Consider the following 22300-nt stretch of genomic DNA (forward strand, 5'->3'; position numbering starts at 1 on the left):
CACCTTCTCTCACCACCCACCTCTCTCTGAACAGCTGTGAGATGACATACCTCAGTCGGATGCTTATTCAAACACCTTAACTCTAGGGCTGGCACAATTACCGTGTAACCGACGGTTCTGGATGAAGACCGTCATGAAAATAAAATAACCGCCATTACCGTAAAAATAAAATAACAAACAGCTGACTGAAGACGGGTTGGTCGGTTATTCGTGCAGTTGAGTCCGTTGCTGCGATAACATGGACTCTTAAAAACAGTGATTTCCAGAATCGCGGTGACGTGGTGAGTAAAAAAATACCCTCCCTCTGGCTAGAAACTCATTACAAGTTTTGAAAATCACTGTTTAAAAAAAAACTTTTAATCATACCCTGTGATGTCACAGATCATTTTTGGGGGACCTTTCATATATTTCTAACCACAGATCATAGAAACGAACTGTTTTCACATATGTAGACACTGGTTTAGAGGTCGACCGATGAATCGAAATGGCCGATTAAATCGGGGCCGATTTCAAGTTTTCATAACAATCGGAAATCTGTATTTTTGGGCGACGATTTTTTTACATTTTACACCTTTATTTAATCTTTATTTAACTAGGCAAGTCAGTTAAGAACACATTCTTATTTTCAATGACGGCCTAGGAACGTTCTGCCTCGACAGATTTTTAACATTGTCAGCTCGGGGGATACAATCTTGCAAGCGTACAGTTAACTAGTCCAATGCTCTAACACCTGCTTACATTGCACTCCACGAGGAGCCTACCTGTTAGCGAATGCAGTAAGCTAAGGTAAGTTGCTAGCTAGAATTAAACTTATCTTATAAAAAAATAATCAATGACTGTCATTGCTCCAATGTGTACTTAACCATAAACATCAATGCCTTTCTTAAAATCAATACACAAGTATATATTTTTAAACCTGCATATTTAGCTCAAAGAAATCCAGTTTAGCAGGCAATATTAACCAGGTGAAATTGTGTCATTTCTCTTGTGTTCATTGCACGCAGAGTCAGGGTATATGCAACAGTTTGGGCCGTCTGGCTCTTTGCGAACTAATTTGCCAGAATTTTACATAATTATGACAACATTGAAGGTTGTGCGATGTAATAGGAATATTTAGACTCATGGATGCCACCCGTTAGATAAAATACGGAACGGAATAAGCGTTTTGTTTTCGAGGTGATAGTTTTCAGATTAGACAAAGGAATATGGTTTAGAGAGAAATAGTCGACGCGTTATAATTCCTGTAATAACTTGCGGCTGAACTTGAAAGGGGTTCCTTTGTTATTTTACCGTTCATGTCTTCCATAGAGAATGTCTTGATCTACTTCAAATAAGGTCTGTGTTTCGTGCAGGCTTAAACAGCTTCGACGTTTTGATACCCGTGTAAATCTCACTAGGATAAGGTAACATTTGTCAACATATTTTCATAAATCCACTCTATAATTTTTTTTATCTTCACTTATATTTAGCCAATATTGATCAGAGTTACCTTGTCCTATGGATATCTACACAGTTATAAAATTGGCACGGTGGTGTAAGCCTACACGAAACACAGACCTTATTTTAAGTGAATCTAAAAATATCCTATGGAATAAATGAAGGAACCGCTTTTCAGATTTTGCTAGAAGGTGTCATGGGAATTATGACTCGCACTTTGGTCGTCAATTCTTACCATGCCCATTATTAAAATAGGATTTCCTGCATATAGAAATTAAAGTTTTTGTTTTCAACATTCATCACAGGTAACTTAAACTCTATTTTTATTCCAACAGTTGAGAGTATTTGTCTCCTAAGCAGAGTCTTCAGTATCATTGTTACTTCAGAGCTGTGTGTGTGTGTGTGTGTGTGTGTGTGTATTTATGTATTATATTAAGTTAAAATAAGTGTTCATTGTTCATTCATTATTGTTGCAATTGTCATTATTACAAAAATGTGTGTGTGTGTGTGTATGATATATATATATATATATATATATATATATATATATATATATATATATAAAAAAATATTTAAAATAAATAAATAAAAATAAAAATATTTAAAATAAAATAAAAAATTTCGGCCAATTAATCGGTATCGGCTTTTTTGGTCCTCCAATAAAATCGGTATTGGCGTTGAAAAATCATAATCGGTCGACCTCTACACTGGTTTGGTGCTGGAGATGATGCATATGAAGTTGAAGTTAACTCTCCTATTTCTCCCGGACAAATACACCCACCCCTCCGGTCAGTGTGTGGTACCTTAGGTCTCTTCCACGTGATGGTTCCTATGCGGTTGGTCTTGTAGAACAGAGACTGGTCCGTGGCCGGAAACACAGAGTCTTCAAACAGGACTCGACGCTGCTGGCACTCCCTACGCAGGGAGGAATAGCCCTGGCTTTCATATGGCACCACCATCACCCTGCTGGAACACACACACAGTTATACACACTCCATACGCAGGGCAGCGAAACACTGATTTCGCATACGGCACAATCATCCTCCTGGAACACACAGTTACACACAAACATGTCCAAACAGTGTAAAAAAAGATGGAGATGGTGGGAATTAACAACTCCCCTCCTGTTGTAAATCAAGTTGAGAAGATTCAGATCTCCCTCTCCAATATTCACCAAAGATACTTTTTCCCAACGAAATTCTAACACGTTCAAAAGCAAATACTGGAATAATATTTCTAACATAGAACGTGGGGAATGGTCAGAGGCAATCTATAGAACACTAATGTCATTTTGTGATATTATTAAAAATGTTATAAAGGAAATACTGTAACTTGGAAAGAACACCCACTATATGTGTGGTGTCCATCCTATGCGTTGTCCATGTAATATGAAAAATTAAGGTATTTTTGTTAAGATGGGGGTGTGATTTTAGGAGCCATACGAGATAGCTGTTTTACATACATTTTGCAATGTGACAAATCACGCCCCTGAGTGTGGTCAGAGAGAGTGTCAACCTGACGGAACCGCCCTTTTGTACAAACTGTATAAAATTATGGGTTAAGAATTAACATACCAGAAAAGCGTGAAGCTGCAACTACACATTTAAAGTGGTTTGAACTTTGAATCTCAACACGAGGTAGAGCTGATAAACTCACCTCCCGGACAATCACTGGTATGGCTGATTAGCTGTTCTAAGAAAAGTACCTTCAAAAGAGAATTTAAGTATGACAATCCTACTACTCTGCTCTTACCATAGTATTACTCTACATCGACCCGGCTAGCTAGCCTATCTTCAAAGTAGCATCTTCAGGAGCGAATGAAAGGAAAATAAACTCTGTAGCTCTGTTCAGGACTACACAACAAGTCACCATATCTCGGACAACTACAAAGAAGGACAACAGTATGAGACTTGTCGGAACCATTTTGGACAATCAGAGCCTTACAAGAGTAAGGCCCAACTCTCTTTACAAGGCGGCCCTGTCCACCGAGAGAGATCCGGCGAACCAAGACATTTCACGTGAATACATTCATGATTTCTTACTCAATGAGGATGGCGGTTGGTGTGCAAAGTTTGATTACTGTAAGTGGGAGTAGTTAAAACCTCTACCGCTTTGCTCTCCCGGATCCGGGATCCTCCTCATCAAAAAAGCTGACTAGCATAGCCTAGCCTAACGGGACAGGGATATCATATAATATAATTTTCATGAAATCACAAGTCCAATACAGGAAATGAAAGATAAACATCTTGTGAATCCAGCCATCATTTCCGATTTTTAAAATGTTTTACAGCGAAAACACAATATGTATTTCTATTAGCTAACCACAATAGCAAAAGACTCAACCGCATATTTTCACCATTTTTCTACCGCATAGGTAGCTATCACAAAACTGACCAAATAGAGATATAATTAGTCACTAACCAAGAAACATGTTATACAATAAATGTATGTTTTGTTCGAAAATGTGCATATTTGAGGTATAAAATCATAGTTTTACATTGCAGCTACCATCAAAAATATCACCAAAGCAGCCAGAATAATTACAGAGAGCAACATGAAATACCTAGATTCCAAGAACACAGGATGAGATGTTACTATCCTTTGTGCAAGCACTTCCAAGAGTTCATGAACAGTGAGACTGGTGAAATTTGAGGAGCGCATCGTCAGTAGTGTACCTTTGGTTCCTAGGGTGTTTCGGCCTTTCACACTATACACCCTCCCCAAAGGCGGCCAGCGACAGGGTGATCAATCCTACGCTTGCGTCCCATTTCCAATTAGTCATAGGAGTTGCCTTGTTGTTGATAGCCAACATCCCATGGGACTATGCATGGCAGGGGCGTCTTCCTCCCGGAGTCAAGCATTGTTGACCGCATACCTCCTGGCCCTCTCACTTCGGGGCTCAGCTGGGGTCTTTGCTCTTCATCCAGAGCCATTGACTGCTGCCTTCTGCCGCCTCTGATACAGCTTTGATTGCCAAACGCTGGCTCTGGCCCCTAATTCCCAGGTCTCTAAGCAGTCTGGTTGTAGATGTTGCCACAAAACCTCTGCAGCCCACCTCCACTGGTGGGACTTCTGTGTTCCAGCCATGATGCCGTGCTTCGGCAGCTAGATCGGCATAGCGCAGATGTTTTCGCTCATAAGCCTCATCTACTGAGTCCTCCCAGGGTACTGTGAGCTCAATGATGAAGACCTTCTTGAGCGAACGGGACCAGAGCACCATGTCAGGTCTTAGGGTGGTGGTTGCGATCTCCGGAGGAAACACAAGTTGCCGGCCAATGTCAGCTAGCATTTTCCAGTCGCGGGCCAAGCGCAGCTGGTCTCGCTCTAATGGTGTAGAGCCGCTCTTCGGTGGTTTAGCCCCTTCGCGGACAAAGGTCGTCCGTAAGGGGTGTGATGCTGCTGGGGGTGGTAGGGAGTTGGTGGCAGCTCGCTTGTCCTCCAGGGCAGACGCAAGGTTTTTAAGGACTTGGTTGTGACGCCAAGTGTAGCGTCCTTAGGTGAGGCTTGTTTTACACCCTGTGAGAATGTGCCTGAGGTTGGCTGGCATGGAACAGACGGCACAGTCCGGATCTTCACCATACCATTGGTGAAGATTAACTGGTGTTGGAAGGACGTCATATGTTGCTCTGATGGAAAAGGTCAACCGCCTCGCTTCCATGGCCCACAGAGCCTTCCAGCTGATCTTCCTCTTCTCCACACTGTCCCATCGAGTCCACTGTCCCTGTTTGGCAAGAGAGACTGCCTTGGCCCACCTTGCAGCCTCCTCCTGATGGCGTACTTCCTGCACTACCATCTTCCGCCGCTCTGGTGCAGTGGGATTACTCCAAGCAGCACGGTAGTTAGCCCAAGGCCTCCTCTCCCTTGCTGAACATGACCCACAATGTCAGCATGTCTGAGGGCTGCTGTTGCCTCCTGGACTGCTTTTCCTGGCCTCCATTTGCACCCAGTTGCCAAGGTCGGCGCGTTGTTGCTCACCACTGGGTCTCAAGATTCATTCAGTGTCATCTGGAGCCTGGTTTTTGCACACTTGAATTCCTCTGTTAGACTGGTGAGGGGCAGCTTGAGGACACCATCTCCATAGAGGCCTATGGTGGTAAGGCATCGTGGAACTCCGAGTCACTTCTTTAAGTAGCCTGTGACTCCTCTTTCCATCTTCTCCACTGTTGAGATTGGAACTTCATACACTGCTAGGGGCCACAACACCCGGGGTAGGAGACCAAACTGCAGACAACAGGCCTTTAACTTTCCAGGTAGCTGGGTGTTGTCGATGGACTGTAGGCTACTACTGATGTCTTTGCGCAGCTGTTGCACCTGGTCTTTGTCCTTCAGGCTTGCATCATACCACCTTCCAAGGCGTTTTACCGGCTGCTCAGACACTGTTGGGATTTGGTCATCTCCGATGAAGAATTTCAGGTCAGAGAGTACTCCCTTCACAATCGAGATGCTGCGTGACTTGGATGGTTTAATCTTCATACGGGCCCAGCTGATGTTCTCCTCGAGTTTTCTGAGCAGTCTCCTGGTGCATGGGACAGTGGTGGTCAATGTTGTAATGTCGTCCATGTAGGCTCTGAGTGGAGGGAGGCGGAAACCAGAGTCGACTCGCTGTCCACCAGCAAACCATTTTGAGGATCTGATGATGGCATTCATAATGGCAATGGAGAAATGGTACATCCCGCCATTATACCGACATTCAGGCACTGCCATGAGGTGGTGAAGCAGAACTGCAGATCCTGGAAGTACGACTTCACCAGGGTTGTGATGGTGTCCGGTATGTGGAAAAATCTGAAGGCAGACCACAGGAGTTCATGGGGCACAGAGCCAAATGCATTGGCGAGGTCGAGGAAGACTACATGGAGGTCCCTTTTCTCCACCGTGGCCATTTGGATCTGGTGCCAGATCATGCTGGAATGTTCCAAGCAGCCAGAGAACCCTGATATTTCTGCCTTCTGTACAGATGTATCGACGTAGGCATTCCTTTGCAGGTACTCGGCCATCCTCTGGGCAATGACCCTAAAGAAGATTTTACCCTCGACATTCAGTAAGGAGATTGGGCGGAATTGGCTGATGTTCACTGCATCCTTCTCCTTAGGGATCAGGACCCCGCCTGCCCTACGCCACACTTTGGGTATTATCTTCTTTTGCCAAGCTGTTCTCATAATCCTCCAGAGGACCCTCAGGACGTCTGGTGCGTTCTTATACACTTTGTACGGGACTCCATTTGGCCCCGGGGATGATGCTGTTTTTGCCCGTCGAACTGTGTTTTCCACCTCTTTCCATGTCGGAGGGCTGGTCTCAATATGATGTTCCGGGGGTTCAATGGGTGGGATATCTGATGGGATGGCCAGATGTTCATGTCGCTTTGAGTCAAAGTTTGTTGTTATCAGGTGCTCCTCTAGGTCTTTCTTTGTTGTTTTTAGAGCTCCACTTTTTTCCTTCGTGAAGAGACTTTTAAGGAACTTGAAGGGATCTTTATAGAATCGAGTTCTAGTTTGTTCTTTCTTCCTTCTGCATTTCCGTAGGTTCTCTGCTCTACGGAGGGATGCCAACCGGGTTTTAATGTCAGCCTGAAGTGCCTCTATGCCCTCCTTTTCCACTTCGAAGGCCTTCTTCCACTGCTTCTCAAGCTGTCTCCTTTCTTGAACGAGGCGCTTGATTTCTTGTTGCCTCCTGGAAACTGGTGGGGTTGGAACCTTTCTCCCGCCTTTTGCCTCTTGCACTCCAAAGCTTTCTGCCCCGTACTCATAGATGATGTCCCCCATCCTCTCCAACTTCTTCTCCACTGTGCCTCGAAGTTTCTCGAGAGTCAAGGTAAGGTCAGTATTCACTGCTTCCCACAACTTCTTGTCACTGGCGCCAGGCCACTTCACATACGGTCTGTGCCCTGGTAGTCTCCTCTCGACTGCAGGTCTGGGAGGCTGGGTGAGTTCCACTCCTGTTGTTGGTTCCACCTCAGTTGTTACTTCGGTGCTTGAGTTTACGTCCTCCATGACAGTGGTACTGATGCACTGCAGACTATGGTTTGCGTCCAGTTGCAGTGCTTCATTCGACTGATTTGATCGCTTTCGCAGAAAGTGATCAAAGCGAGGCCTCCGTCTCTCTTTACCCAAACACCCCTTCTTCCCCTGGTGGATCCTCAACCCATGGTGTGATGTAACTTTCCTCCAACCACAGACACATACCTGCATCTGTTTGTGGCCCGCTGTTGCAGCGGAACTTGTGACAGTTGCTGTGGTGTTCTCTTGTGCTGTGCTCTCATTACTCGTAGTCGTTTCCGGTCCAGTTGTTACCATGTTGTCAGCCGATGAGTCATCTTCCGCCCCCGCTCTCGCAGACTCTAGGGGTATTCTCGTATGTTGACTTTCTGTAGCTAAAAGTGGGTGTTTCCAACATACTGCGAAGCATGGGAAACTACAGAAATGGGAAGCTACCCCATGATTGTCCCAGTGGGGTCTATTCCCTCCTGTCAGCCGTCTCTCCGTGCCGCCACAAGGACTTTCCCCTGTTGTCAGCTGATCTTTCTCAGCAGTCACTGGACTAGTCCAGATATTCAGATTCCAAGAACACAGGATGAGATGTTACTATCCTTTGTGCAAGCACTTCCAAGAGATCATGAACAGTGAGACTGGTGAAATTTGGGGAGCGCATCGTCAGTAGTGTACCTTCAGTCAGTAAATACTCATCATAAAACATTTTTGAAAAATACATGGTGTACAGCAAATGAAAGATAAACATCGTGTGAATCCAGCCAATATTTCAGATTTTTTAAAAGTGTTTTACAGTGAAAACACAATATAGCATTATATTAGCTTACCACAATAGCCAAACACACAAATGCATTTATTAGCAGCAAAAGGTAGCGATCGCAAAAACCAGCAAAAGATATAAATATAATCACTAACCTTGACCAACTTCATCAGATGACAGTCTTATAACATCAGGTTATACAATACACTTATGTTTTGTTCGAAAATGTGCATATTTAGAGCTGCAAACCGTGGTTATACATTGTGAATATGTAGCATCGATTCACCAGAATGTCCGGAGCTATATTTTGGACACTCACCTAATCTGACCAAAGAACTCATCATAAACTTTACTAAAAAATACATGTTGGACAGTAAATGAAAGATACACTAGTTCTTAATGCAACCACCGTGTTAGATTTTTTAAAATAACTTTACCATAACAAACAGCTTACGTTATAGCGAGACAGCGCCCGCCAAAACGGCGGATAATAGGACTCAACATTTTCCACAGAAATAACATCATAAATTGTTCCTACTTTTGCTGAGCTTCCATCAGAATCTTGTACAAGGAGTCCTTGGTCAAGAATAAATCGTTGTTTGGTTTTAGAATGTCCTTTTCTCCTGTCAAATTAGCAACCTTAGCTAGCCATGTGGCGCGAACATGCCCATCTTCTCTTGACGCATAGAACGGAAAATTCCATAAGTCCAAATAAACATTGAATAAACTGATAGAACTCGGTTGAAAAAACCTGCTTTACGATGTTATTATCACATGTATCAAATAAAATCATAGCCAGAGATATTAGCCGCGTATACCGAAAGCTTATCATAAGACAATATGGAGGTGCTTCCCGCGCCTAGGTAGAGAAAGGAAATTCTGGACACGTCATTCCAAAAGCTCTTGTTCGACCTCAGATCAAGCTAGACACCCCATTCCACCTTCCACTGCCTGTTGACATCTAGTGGAAGGCGTATGCAGTGCATGCATATCCATAAATAAGGCAATTCAATTCCTCGTTTTCAGATTTTTCACTTCCTATCTGGAAGTTTGCTGCCAAATGAGTTCTGTTTTACTCACAGATATAATTCAAACAGTTTTAGAAACTTGAGTGTTTTCTACCCAATAGTAATAATAATATACATATCGTATGATCTAGAATAGAGTACGAGGCCGTTTAAAGTGGGCACGATTTTTTCCCAAAGTGAAAAGAGCGCCCCCTATTAACCTGTCTAGGATCAGCGTGCCGCTAGCGGCACCCCCCCCCCCCCCCCCCCCACTGAAAAACCAGTGCCGCGAAATTCAAAAAAAATATTTTTTTACAATATTTCACTTTCACACATTAAAGTCCAATACAGCTAATGAAAGACACAGATCTTGTGAATCCAGTCAACATGTCCGATTTTTAAAATGTTTTACAGGGAAGACACAATATGTAAAGATGTACATCTATTACCTAAAAACACATTAGCATAATCCACCATCTTTTATTTGTCCACCAACACCAGTAGCCATCACCAATTCGGCTAAACTAAGATATTTATAGCCCCTAACCAACAAAAAAACTCATCAGATGACAGTCTGATAACATATTTATGGTATGGGATAGGTTTTGTTAGAAAAAAGTACATATTTCAGGTAGATGGCATAGGTTACAATTGCACCCACCGTCACAAATGGAATAGAAAAACTACTTAGAGCAACGTGTTTACCTACTTACTAATCATCAAACATTTCGTAAAAATACACAGCATACACGAATCGAAAGACACAGATCCTGTAAATACAGACAATATTTCAGATTTTCTAAGTGTCTTACAGCGAAAACACAATAAATCGTTATATTAGCATAGCACATAGCACATAGCAGCCCAGCATTGATTCTAGCCAAAGTGAGCGATAACGTCAACATCGCCAAAAATATATTAATTTTTTCACTAACCTTCTCAGAATTCTTCAGATGACACTCCTGTAACATCATATTACACAATCCATATAGAGTTTGATCGAAAATGTTTATATTTAGCCACCAAAATCATGGTTAGACAATGTGAAATGTAGCTCAGCTGGTCAGAAAATGTCCTTGCGCCACTTAGACAGTGATCTACTCTTATACATAAATACTCATAAACGTGACTAAAAAATATAGGGTGGACAGGGATTGATAGACAATTTAATTCTTAATACAATTGCGGAATTACATTTTTTAATTTATCCTTACTTTTCAATACAGTTTGCGCCAAGCGAAGCTACGTCAAAAAACATGGCGTCCTAAGCCACTAAAATGTTTCGACAGAAACACGATTTATCATAATAAAAATTTCCTACTTTGAGCTGTTCTTCCATCAGTTTCTTGGGCAAAGGATCCTTTCTTGGGAGTAATCGTCTTTTGGTGGAAAGCTGTCCTCTTGCCATGTGGAAATGCCAACTGCGTTCGGGATGAACTGAAAGCGTGCCCAGCTATTCACAGCATTAAAGAAATAAATGTCCCAAAATCGCACTAAACGGATATAAATTGCTATAAAACGCTTTAAATTAACTACCTTATGATGTTTTTAACTCCCATAACGAGTAGAAACATGACCCGAGTAATATTACTCCCTCCACTAACGCTTGGAACAGGTGCGGGCCGGTGTCCTCTAGGCGCATGACGCAGCTCCAAAAGATTGACTAGCCTCAGGGTTTTTTCATTTGTAGTGCCTGTGAACGCGCAATCGACCCCATTGAAATCGTCATCACGTAAAGGCATCCAGGGGAAGACGTAAGCAGTGTCTGTATAGTCATAGCAATAACAGTGCCCTTTTAACTGACTTCAGAACAGTGGCCAACATTTCTGAAATCTGACTCCATGTCAGGGAAATTGCTGTAGAATGGGCTCTGTTCCACTTAGAGACAAAATTTCAACTCCTATAGAAACTATAGACTGTTTTCTATCCAATAATAATAATAATATGCATATTGTACGATCAAGGATTTTGTGGGAAGCCGTTTCAAAAATTACCCAATTAGCATAAATAGTCTCAACAGCGCCCCCATCCTCAACAGGTTAAGAAGAAGTTAATGTACCAAAGTATTATGTCTCTGTCCCTCCATCTCTTTTGTAACAAGCAGCCATGATGGGTCATTCCACTAGGAACCTGATTTTAACGTATTAAGTGTGTATGTTTATCTTGTGTTAGCTAGCAAAAAAAATATTAAACCAATTTGTGTAGTACTGAATCATAAGTAAGGCTCAGGTTTTTGCAGATGCAAGGAGGTTACGAATGATGATGATACGAGGTTATGATTAATAAGTTGACTGTTTATAGATGTGATAGATAAAGAACTTGAGTTTAATTCGGGAGATGGTAATTCTGGCGCAGGCGTTCCGCTAGCGACCCACCTCAACAACATCAGGTGAAATTGCGGAGCACCAAATTCTAAATAGTCATAATAAACATTCATAAAAAATACAAGTGTTATACATCGGTTTAAAGATTAACTTCTTGTTAATCCAGACGCTTTATCAGGTTTCAAAAAGGCTTTACGGCGAAAACATACCATGCGATTATCTGAGGACACCAAGTAAAGGAATTACAAAAGTCAGAAATAGCAATAAAATTGCTATTTGGTAGCAAAAATTGTAGTTTTGTTCGATAAAGTCCCTCTTTATATCCCAAAAACTCAGTTTTGTTGGCGCGTTTTGTTCAGTAATCCACTGGCTCAAAGGCGGTCAAAACGTGCAGAAAAATACATCCTAATAGTACCGGTAAAGTTTGCCGAAACATGTCAAACGATGTTTATAATTAATCCTCAGGTTGTCAATTGTCTAAATACTCAATAATATTTCAACCGGACAATAGTGTATTCAATAGAAAGGAAAAACAACGAAGGGCGCGCACTCGGTCACGCACGCAAACCAGCACTGCATGATTCTACAGTCCACTGAGAGAAAGGGTCTCATTCTTCTTCATTTTTCAGAAAACAAGCCTGAAACAATGTCTAAAGACTGTTGACATCTAGTGGAAGCCAAAGGAACTGCAATCTGGGTCCTAACCCATTAGATACTCTACAGGCATTCAATTGAATTACCCACATCAAAAAAAAATCACACTTCCTGGATGGATTTTCCTCAGGTTGCCATATCAGTTCTGTTATACTCACAGACATTATTTGAACAGTTTTGGAAACTTTAGAGTGTTTTCTAGCCAAAACTACCAATTATATATTTACTTTAGGCATGCTTCTCATCGAGACGTCGAAATACTGCCCCCCATAAGAAGTTAAAGAACCGCTCTCATGGTGCTCCAGATCCTAATGAGTTAATTGTTACATTATTTATTTAATTGGGTAACAATTAAACAGTTAGGTAATTAGATAAATAACAGGACAGTCCTTTTTCGATCGAGAAGAAACCCTGGTATCGGTAGCACAGGAGGTTGGTGGACGGGCTCATGGTAATGGCTGGAGCAGAATAGTATCAAATAAATCAAACACATGTTTTTGATGGTTTTGCTCCGGCAATTATTATGAGCCATTCTCCCCTCAGCAGGGGGGGGGGGGGGGGGGGTGTAGCCCCTCACCCCAGTTCGCAACAGCTAGAAGTACTAACTACACTGAACAAAAATACCTTAGCCTTAAGGCTACATTTTTGTGGTGGGGAGTCTATGAGATTTATGCCAAGAAGAGGGCAAACAAGAGAAGGGTGTTTGTGTGTGCGTGTGTGTGTGTGAGACAGAGTCTCATTATCTACACTGTACACTGACTCCTCCCATCGAAAGTACAGAAAAATAAGCACTGTTGTTAAAGGATATCCTCTTATTTCAACACACACCATATGAGTCACACCATAACAACATAATTCTCCAGTCATGTGACACATCCAGACAAGAGACAGTCCTAGTCTACCCATGGATCACTGGGAGTAACCCGATCCAACTCTAATGTTAGATCAGAGGTTCCCAGACCTTTTAGCAGTGTGCTTAGCATAGAGTGTCTGCTAAACACACAGACACTGCTACTGTTCACTGGTCTGACAGTCAACAGGACTCTCTGGTAGTCATGGAGATGCTTATTGGACAAAGTCAGGCAGTCTGTAATCATGTTAGTGTTTAACAACCCTGTTAGAGACAGAACACACACTACACAATGCAGACAAACACACTACGCACACTAGTACACACACACAGGGTTTACCATGGACCTCTCCTGGAGAAGAGAGGAGGGGAAAGGAGAGGGATGAAGGGAGTGGTCAGTTCACAACAGCTAGCAGTACTAACTACACTGAACAAAAATAAACAGAACATGTAAAGTGTTAGTCCCATGTTCCACATGCACAAAGCTTTTTTTCTCTCAAATGTGGGTCACAAATTTGTTTACATCCCTGTTAGTGAGCATGTCTCCTTTACCAAGATAATCCATCCACCTGACAGCTGTAGCATATCAAGAAGCTGATTAAACAGCATGATCATTACACAGGTGCACCTTGTGCAGGGGACAATAAAAGGCAACTCTAAAATGTGCAGTTGTGTCACACAACACAATGCCACAGACGTCTCAAGTTGAGGGAGAGTACAATTGGCATGCTGACTGCAGGAATGTCCAGAGCTGTTGCCAGATAATTGAATGTTAACTTCTCTACCATAAGCTGCCTCCAACATTGTTTTAGAAAATGTGGCTTTTTTAAAACGTTTTTTTTTATTTCACCTTTATTTAACCAGGTAGGCTAGTTGAGAACAAGTTCTCATTTACAACTGCGACCTGGCCAAGATAAAGTAAAGCAGTGCGACACAAACAACACAGAGTTACACATGGAATAAACAAACATACAGTCAATAATCCAATAGGAAAAAAGTATATATACAGTGTGTGCAAATGAGGTAAGATAAGGGAGGTAAGGCAATAAATAGGCCATAGTGGCAAAATAATTACAATATAGCAATTACACACTGGAGTGATAGAGGTACAGAAGATGAACTTGCAAGTAGAGATACTGGGGTGCAAAGGAGAAAAATAAATAAATAACAGTATGGGGATGAGGTAGTTGGATGGGCATTTTACAGATGGGCTATGTACAGGTGCAGTAATCTGTGAGCTGCTCTGACAGCTGGTGCTTAAAGTTAGTGAGGGAGATATGAGTCTCCAGCTTCAGTGATTTTTGCAGTTCGTTCCAGTCATTGGCAGCAGAGAACTGGAAGGAAAGGTGGCCAAAGGAGGAATTGGCTTTGGGCGTGACCAGTGAAATATACCTGCTGGAGCGCGTGCTACGGGTGGGTGCTGCTATGGTGACCAGTGCCTAGCAAAGACTTATAGATGACCTGGAGCCAGTGGGTTTGGCGACGAATATGAAGCAAGGGCCAGCCAACGAAAGCATACAGGTCGCATGGGGTTTTGGTGACAAAATGGATGGCACTGTGATAGACTGCATCCAATTTGCTGAGTAGTGTTGGAGGCTATTTTGTAAATGACATCGCCGAAGTCAAGGATTGATAGGATAGTCAGTTTTACGAGGGTATGTTTGGCAGCATGAATGAAGGATGCGTTGTTGCGAAATAGGAAGCAGATTCTAGATTTAATGTTGGATTGAATATGCTTAAATGCGAGTCTGGAAGGAGAGTTTACAGTCTAACCAGACACCTAGAATATGTGGACAACTACAAATAGCTAAGTCAGAACCGTCCAGAGCAGTGATGCTGGATGGGTGGGCAGGTGCGGGCAGCGATCGGTTGAAGAGCATTCATTTAGTTTTACTTGCATTTAAGAGCAGTTGGAGGCCACGGAAGGAGAGTTGTATGGCATTGAAGCTCGTCTGGAGGTTAGTTAACACAGTGTCCAAAGAAGGGCCAGAAATATACAGAATGGTGTCGTCTGTGTATAGGTGGATCAGAGAAACACCAGCAGCAAGAGCGACATCATTGATGTATATAGTGTATACAGAGGCAGTACGTCCAACTGGCATCACAACTGCAGACCACGTGTAACCATGCCAGATCAGGACTTCCACACCCGGCTTCATCATCTACGGGATCGTCTGAGGAGGGGTGGGGATGCTGAGGAGTATTTCTGTCTGTCTTTTGCGGGGAAAAACTCATTCTGATTGGCTGGGCCTGGCTCCCCAGTGGGTGCACCCCTGCCCTGTCATGTGAAATCCATAGATTAGGGCCTAATGAATGTATTTCAATTAACTGATTTCCTTATATGAACTGTAACTCAGTAAAATCTTTGAAATTGTTGCATGTTGCGTTTATATTTTGTTCAGTGTATACTACTACAGGAATACTGTATGCATTTCAGTCAAACACCGCTATTGGTTGGACTTAGTCTACTGGAGGTCTAGATGGAGCTCTAGATAGAACCCACAGCTAGGCTGGCCATGTTCCGTCTGGGAAGGGGACTATTGGGTACTGTCTGGCCTGACAGGAAACTCCACCTGTCAAAATCACTACTACTACTCTCTGTCCCCTCCAAATCCATCTCTATCGCGCTCATTCTCTTTCTCTCCGTCCTTTTACATACATTATTTTTCCCGTTTGCGCCGCCTGTTTGTTTTCATTCTGTCTCACTGTCCGTCTCTTTCTACATACTACCATTCGTTATATCCCAAACTCATCATGTATCACTCTTTGTATCTATCTTTACCACTAGAAAGACCAACAGTAGCCTAATCATGATCCAACTGTCTCAATCAATGAGAGATTTGAAATAGACAAGATGGCAGGATACACATAGTTAGATTACATCATGGAGCAAAAAATGTATGCATTTAATAATGGAGCATTTTCTAAAATTAAAAACGAACCACCTGCAACTGGACATAAACATTTTAGAAGATACATGTTTAGCTGAACCGAGAACGAAGATAGTATCACCAAGTTAAGATTAGGCTAAAATGCTCTATGCTACGCCAAACAGTACCTATCCTGTAGAGGCAAATGGAGCATCACATTAGCCCATTACAATCTGTTAGCTACTCTAACCACAACAACAACCCAATGTTAGCGGAAGCTTGACTTGTGTTTTTCAGACATAACACCGTAACAGACATGGCAGACTGAACTGGCAGAGACAAACTATACTACAACCGCAACTATACTACAACCGTCGCTTTGTTCACAGTTCAGTTCCATTGAACAGTTAAGTCCTACATGACTCATCAGGCTTTAGAACTTCTGAGGAGAAATGAGGTGGGGGATGGAAAGAGAAAGAATGTCAGCATTCATAACAGACCTCCACAGCCTGGGCCAAAGGTAGTAGCTCTGCTCAGTAAGTCTAAACACTACTGAAATTGTAAACACATTTTACAGATGCTGCAGCTGCTGGGAGGAAACTCTTACAAAAAAAGATTGCGGTTTTGAACCTGCAGTCCACTATGGTATTTTGGAAGCAGTAATTGCAGAACAACTGCAGTTATACTTCAAAATTACTGAGGTAAAAACAACTTATTTTGGATGCAGTTACAACGCACTCTGACTGCAATCATTTTTTGTATTCTGCTCCCCAGCCACACACACACACACGGAGATAGTAGGCAATTTAACTGAAATAACGCGAAAAAACGTGTTTTATACTTGCTGAACACAGCAGTTGGTGGCCAAGTAAAACTAAACTCCATGATGTACTGTACTTCACAATAACGGAGTTGCACAACGACTTGTGTGGGCGGACTGGAGTTCTGACACCACATAAAATTAAGTTTTTATTAATAGTCCTGTTTTTGATTTAAAAAATAATTGTTACGTCCGAGCTCCAGTCCGCGCTCAACTCCGTTGATGTGAAGTAGGCCTACATCATGGAATATCATTTTACTTGGCTGGCGGTTGGTAAAATCGTATGCTCTAGAAAAGTTCAGATACGTTTACACACATTCAAAAGTATCCATATTTGCTGTAGGCTATGCTCTAGAAAAGTTGAAGTATGTTCATCCATCGTCAAACCGACTGTCTGCTTTAATTAGGCTAGTTTACCTTGGAAGAGTTGACTCCCTCGATGACGTATTCGTTTCTCTCCAGTCCTACTGGGGCTTCAGTCGGAGTGATCCCTTGTTCCCTCCCGGAGGCTGCTCTTCTGATGCACGAGCTCCTCGGGACTCACTTGCTGTCTCTTTCGCGCTCTCGTTCTCTCTCTCGCTCTCTCACACACAGGGGAGGGTGTCTTAACAGCTGGAGCTGAGCTCAAGCTACTCTGGTTCCCTGACTATGTTGAGCCGAAACATGTGGTGTTTTATTTTAGTGTCGACTAGACCTACTGCTCCAGTGACATGATCAAGTTGAATCAAAGCTCTTAAATATTAACTGGAGCCAACTGTTTTTCATATAAAACATTTGAGAATAAATCTAGTCTATTTTTGCCTAGTCATTTAAAAAAATGTGTGACGTTTATCTTACTTGGACACCCATTTCCGTTCGATTGTGGGCAAAACGCCTCACCTCACTCTTCATAAAGAATATCCACTCCTAAAACAACTTCGCAAACCAATATATATATATTTCAGAATTAGGTCTAACTCGTTTCAAAACGCACAAAGAAATATATAATGTTGGTGTACAATGTTTTCGAAGATGTATGTCTGCACAGTAGCATGCGTTTAAGCTGCGTTCACACAAGCAGCCCAATTCTGATCTTTTTACACTAACTGTCTGTTTGAACAAATCAAGTTGCAGCCAGCATACAACAGCCACTATGCAGCAGATCGGTCAACTTGCCATTCTGGAAACAATGTAAAACTTTCATCTAATCAGTATCAAGTTACACTTTGTTTGGAAACAACATGTTTTTCACGTCTGTGGTATTTACAGTACTGCAGCGCCCTCCGGTGGCCATTAGGTGAAACAACAGCAGCGTAATGTACTGTGGAGTAGAGCCAGTGACCGAGGTGACGCTGTGTCATTAATGTTTAACCCCAAGGTACCGGAGTCACCGGACGTATGAAAAGTCATGTGAGAAACTGCACTTTACACTATACTGAACTGAAGAAAGACAACATTCACATCCGACAACGGGGGAGATGGACATGAAACATCTAACTTGTTAATTTAATTTAAGACGGTTTGTTGTATAAGGAGATATAGTAAGAACAAACTACACAGTAAGTCATAATATTGTGATGAGGATTATTGTATTGTAATATTATTTTTCCCAGAAGACCATTACTTATTCACCCTATGTGTTTCAATGAAGGGCTATGCCAAGAGAAAGTATATCAAATACTTGTTTGATTGGTTAATTGATTTATTGATTGATTGCTTTATTATTTGTTGAATATAAAAACATGTTACTCGACATGGGTCCACATATGATGAGGTATTTGTGGCATTCTGAGAAACATTGTCCGTATTGTGTGTGTGTGTGTAGTGGTGGGAATGGGAAGAATTCTGGGGTCTCTGCTGCCAGCGGCTCTACTGATTGGCTCAGCCCTCTGTATGGGCGCGGTCAGTCTAACCCTAAGCCACACCTCTAGGGTCAGAGTTCACAAAGGGAGGAACCTCACACTGACCTGCATGAACGCAACACATGCAGGTGAGATAAAACACACACACACACAAAAGACTACATTTACATTTATGGAATGTCACGTACCCCTGTTATACTGGTGTGTGTGTGTGTGTGTGTGTGTGTGTGTGTGTGTGTGTGTGTGTGTGTGTGTGTGTGTGTAGGAGTGGTCCAGTACTGGCACACCCCTTTCGGTCGGGTCCAGAACAGCAGTCTTCATGCCAGCCAGAAGGATGTGGTTGCTATGCAACGAGATGGTAGCCTGCGGATCCACATTGCTTCTCCTCACCACAGCGGGCTGTACTACTGCCTCCTACTGGCTGGAGGACAAACTACACTCACACCCTACCTGCTGTCAGTACTGTTGTAAGGCAGTCATGTTGTGTTAATACAGTAGTGCACTATATAATAGGGTAATTTGGGACTCATAAATTAATTCACTCTTTACCTATCTCAGGACTGCCAGCAGTCCACAGGACCATGCGGTCGAACACAGGCGGGTGGTCAGGAGTATGCTGGGTGGTCATGGAGAGGAGAGGGATGTTGCCGTAGTTTCTGACGGTGTGTTTGCGGCGGCGGTGGCGGCATCAGTAGTGGTGACGTTCCTGGTGGGGTTCAGCTCTGGAGCTTTGAGCAGGACACTACTGGACAGGTGCATTGCTTTATCTACCTATATTAAACATTTAATCAACTGTTCGTCAACATCTATTCACCTTTATTTTACATTCGATAAAGATGAAGTTCAGTATTTTACAACTTCATGTTAGATGGGTCCTCACCCTGAAAGTAGAATATGGGCCAGGAGAAACTAAATCATGGTTAGTTGAAACTTGTAGTGCTTGTTTAAAGAAAACCGAACCATGGATTAGTATCTCTTGGCCCATAGACTGCTTTCAGAGTGACAGTAGTCTAGCTGTAAAACACTGAACTTCCCATTTAAACAGCATCATTATTAAATACAGATACATTTTACCACAACTCCTCTCTAAGGTGGGTGAATTGGGTGCGTTCGCTAGGACAGGAACGTCGTAACCATGGTGAAACAGTCAGCGTGGCATTCCGGAAGGATGTGGAACAAGAGAATGAGGATTACTCTGCCTCGACGACAAGCGTTACCATGGAGAATGTAAGCCCATCTCCACCAGCCAAACCTCAGAGAAGCTTCAGGGGCAAACATCATGAAGAGACTGCTTACATGGAGGGCTGCCACCAGGGGAGAGGAGAGGAAGGGAGGGAGAGGGGAGGAGAAGAGGGGAGGGAGGTGGGAGACAGCACAGATGGAAAAAAGAGCAGGAGAGTGGGGGAGGAAGAAAGGAGTGACAGTGAGGAAGGGAGAGAGGGAAAGGAGGGGAGGAATGAAAGTGACAGGGAGGAAGGAAGAAGAGAGAGTGAGGAAGGGAGAGAGGGAAAGGAGGGGAGGAATGAAAGTGACAGGGAGGAAGGAAGAAGAGAGAGTGAGGAAGGGAGAGAGGGAAAGGAGGGGAGGAATGAAAGTGACAGGGAGGAAGGAAGAAGAGAGAGTGAGGAAGGGAAAGAGGGAAAGGAGGGGAGGAATGAAAGTGACAGGGAGGAAGGAAGAAGAGAGAGTGAGGAAGGGAAAGAGGGAAAGGAGGGGAGGAATGAAAGTGACAGGGAGGAAGGAAGAAGAGAGAGTGAGGAAGGGAGAGAGGGAAAGGAGGGGAGGACAGAGTGTAAGGAGAGGAGAGAGAGTGAGGGAGAGGTTGAAGAGGGAGGATTTAGAGGTGATAGTAGCAGTGACTCAGAAGAAGGGTCTGTTGGGGTGAGAGAGGGGGGAGTGGAGAGGCAGGGGGAGGGAGCAGCGGGAGAAGAGAGGTGTTCTCCTCCCCGGCCCGCTAGACGGAGCCGTGTGATTCGTCTGTACCAGTACGATGAGGAGGGGCATCGCTATAGTCACCTGCCAAACCCCGCCCCCATGGAACGTACTTCCCTCGCTCCCCGGGCCAAGCAGCGCTCGCTGTCCCTCACCAGGCTCAACACCATCATGGCTGCTGCCACCGCCAGCCCCCTGGACCCACAGAACCCCTCGGGCCGAGACTCAGACCCCCAGGACTCAGACCCTGAGGAGAGGGACACAGCCAGTCCAGCCAGCCCATCCCAGGGCCAGGAGAGACCAGTCTTTCAACTGGAGATATGACATACAAGATCTAAGCCTGTATTCATAAAGTGTCTCAGAGTAGAACTGCTGATAAATGATCCGGTCCTAACCTGTCCATATAATCTTAATCATTATGATATAAAAGGCGAAACTGGTTCAAGATCAGCCCTCCTAATCTTGATAGATGCAGCCCGAGCAGAAAGACGAGGGTCATGTTCAGTCAGGCATACAGAGACATTGTACCAAAATGGTTTGAAACAGAAAACAAAAATGTGTGTTTCCTACTGGACAACTTTAACAGTTAGTGCCTCGCCATTTCACTCCATTGTGAAACATTTTCTCAATCACAAATTCTCACACACAAATTCCCAGACACACTTAAGATTTTGACTTGTCATCACATCCAGCAGTTTCCATTATTGTTTTGTAAAAGCAATTGGAAATAAAACATTAAAAGTAAATATTAACTTTGGATGATTGTGTTGCTGACCTGTTGCACCCTCTACAACCACTGTGATTATTATTATTATTTTACCCTGCTGTTCATCAATGAACATCTTGGCCATGTACTGTTATAATCTCAACCCGGCACAGCCAGAAGAGGACTGGCCACCCCTCAGAGCCTGGTTCCTCTCTAGGTTTCTTCCTAGGTTCCTGCCTTTCCAGGGAGTTTTTCCTAGCCACCGTGATCCTACATCTGCATTGCTTGCTGTTTGGGGTTTTAGGCTGGGTTTTTGTATAGCACTTTGTGACATCTACTGATGTAAAAAGCGCTTTATAAATACATTTGATTGATTGTTAATTTAAAGTTAGTCCTTGTGTATTTGGTTCTAACCTTGTCCCCAGGTTATGATTGCACATAGCACTAATACGCCTGGAATAACAACAACTATAGTCTGGCCTGTGTTGGAGTGAACAAAAAAATATATAATTATTTGACCGAATCACAAGACTGCAAGACAGGGGTACACAAATTAGAGGTACACAATACAGGAGAAGGTGTTTGGAGGGAGACGATTAATTAAATATAAAGCTGATGGCTAATGGTTTGGGACTTGTTCATGTTCTTTCTATTGGGTTAATGTCATAGACTGACCAGGTGAAAGCTATGATCCCTTATTGATGTCACTTGTTAAATCCACTTCAGTGCAGATGAAGGGGAGGAGACAGGTTAAAGAAGGATTAATAAGCCTTGAGACATGGATTGTGTATGTGTGCCATTCAGAGAGTGAATGGGAAAGACAAAAGATGGTAGTAGTTGCCAGGCGCACCGGCTTGAGTGTTCAGAATTGTAACGGCGCAGGGTTTTTCACTCAACAGTTTCCGTGTGCATCAATAGTCCACCACCCAAAGGACATCCAGCCAACTTGGCAACTGTGGGAATCATTGGAGTCAACATGGGCCAGCATCCCTGTGGAACGCTTTCGACACCTTATAGTCCAGGCCCCGACGAATTGATGTTGTTCTGAGGGCAAAACAGGGTGCAGCTCAATATTAGAAAGGTGTTCCTAATGCTTTTTACACTCAGTGTATATT

At 43.1% G+C, this 22300-nt stretch overlaps 2 protein-coding genes across 3 annotated transcripts in view; one reads left to right on the forward strand and one right to left on the reverse strand.

Moving 5' to 3' along the window:
* LOC129832100 (calpain-5-like) overlaps positions 1 to 17400 on the reverse strand; it is a 34508-nt gene extending 17108 nt beyond the window's left edge. The window contains exons 1-2 of the mRNA XM_055895869.1: positions 17124 to 17400; positions 2241 to 2403 (exon numbers count right to left, since the gene is read on the reverse strand). Of these exons, the coding sequence (XP_055751844.1) occupies positions 2241 to 2396 (156 nt within the window). The 5' untranslated portion in view covers positions 2397 to 2403; positions 17124 to 17400. The remainder of the gene's footprint in view (positions 1 to 2240; positions 2404 to 17123) is intronic.
* A 655-nt stretch (positions 17401 to 18055) lies between these two features.
* On the forward strand, positions 18056 to 21236 carry LOC129832103 (cyclic nucleotide-gated cation channel beta-1). 2 transcript variants are annotated; one of them, XM_055895872.1, is made up of 5 exons: positions 18056 to 18244; positions 18511 to 18675; positions 18813 to 19002; positions 19106 to 19300; positions 19639 to 21236. In XM_055895872.1, coding segments are annotated over exons 1-5 (1716 nt in total). In that variant the 5' UTR covers positions 18056 to 18243; the 3' UTR covers positions 20804 to 21236. The 2 variants fall into 2 exon arrangements, with proteins under 2 accessions (XP_055751847.1, XP_055751846.1); XM_055895871.1 differs by having other exon boundaries at positions 18057 to 18244; positions 18813 to 19014.
* The last annotated feature ends 1064 nt before the right edge of the window (positions 21237 to 22300 follow it).

Source organism: Salvelinus fontinalis, chromosome 33 (assembly GCF_029448725.1).
Source record: "Salvelinus fontinalis isolate EN_2023a chromosome 33, ASM2944872v1, whole genome shotgun sequence".
Lineage (NCBI taxonomy): Eukaryota > Metazoa > Chordata > Actinopteri > Salmoniformes > Salmonidae > Salvelinus > Salvelinus fontinalis.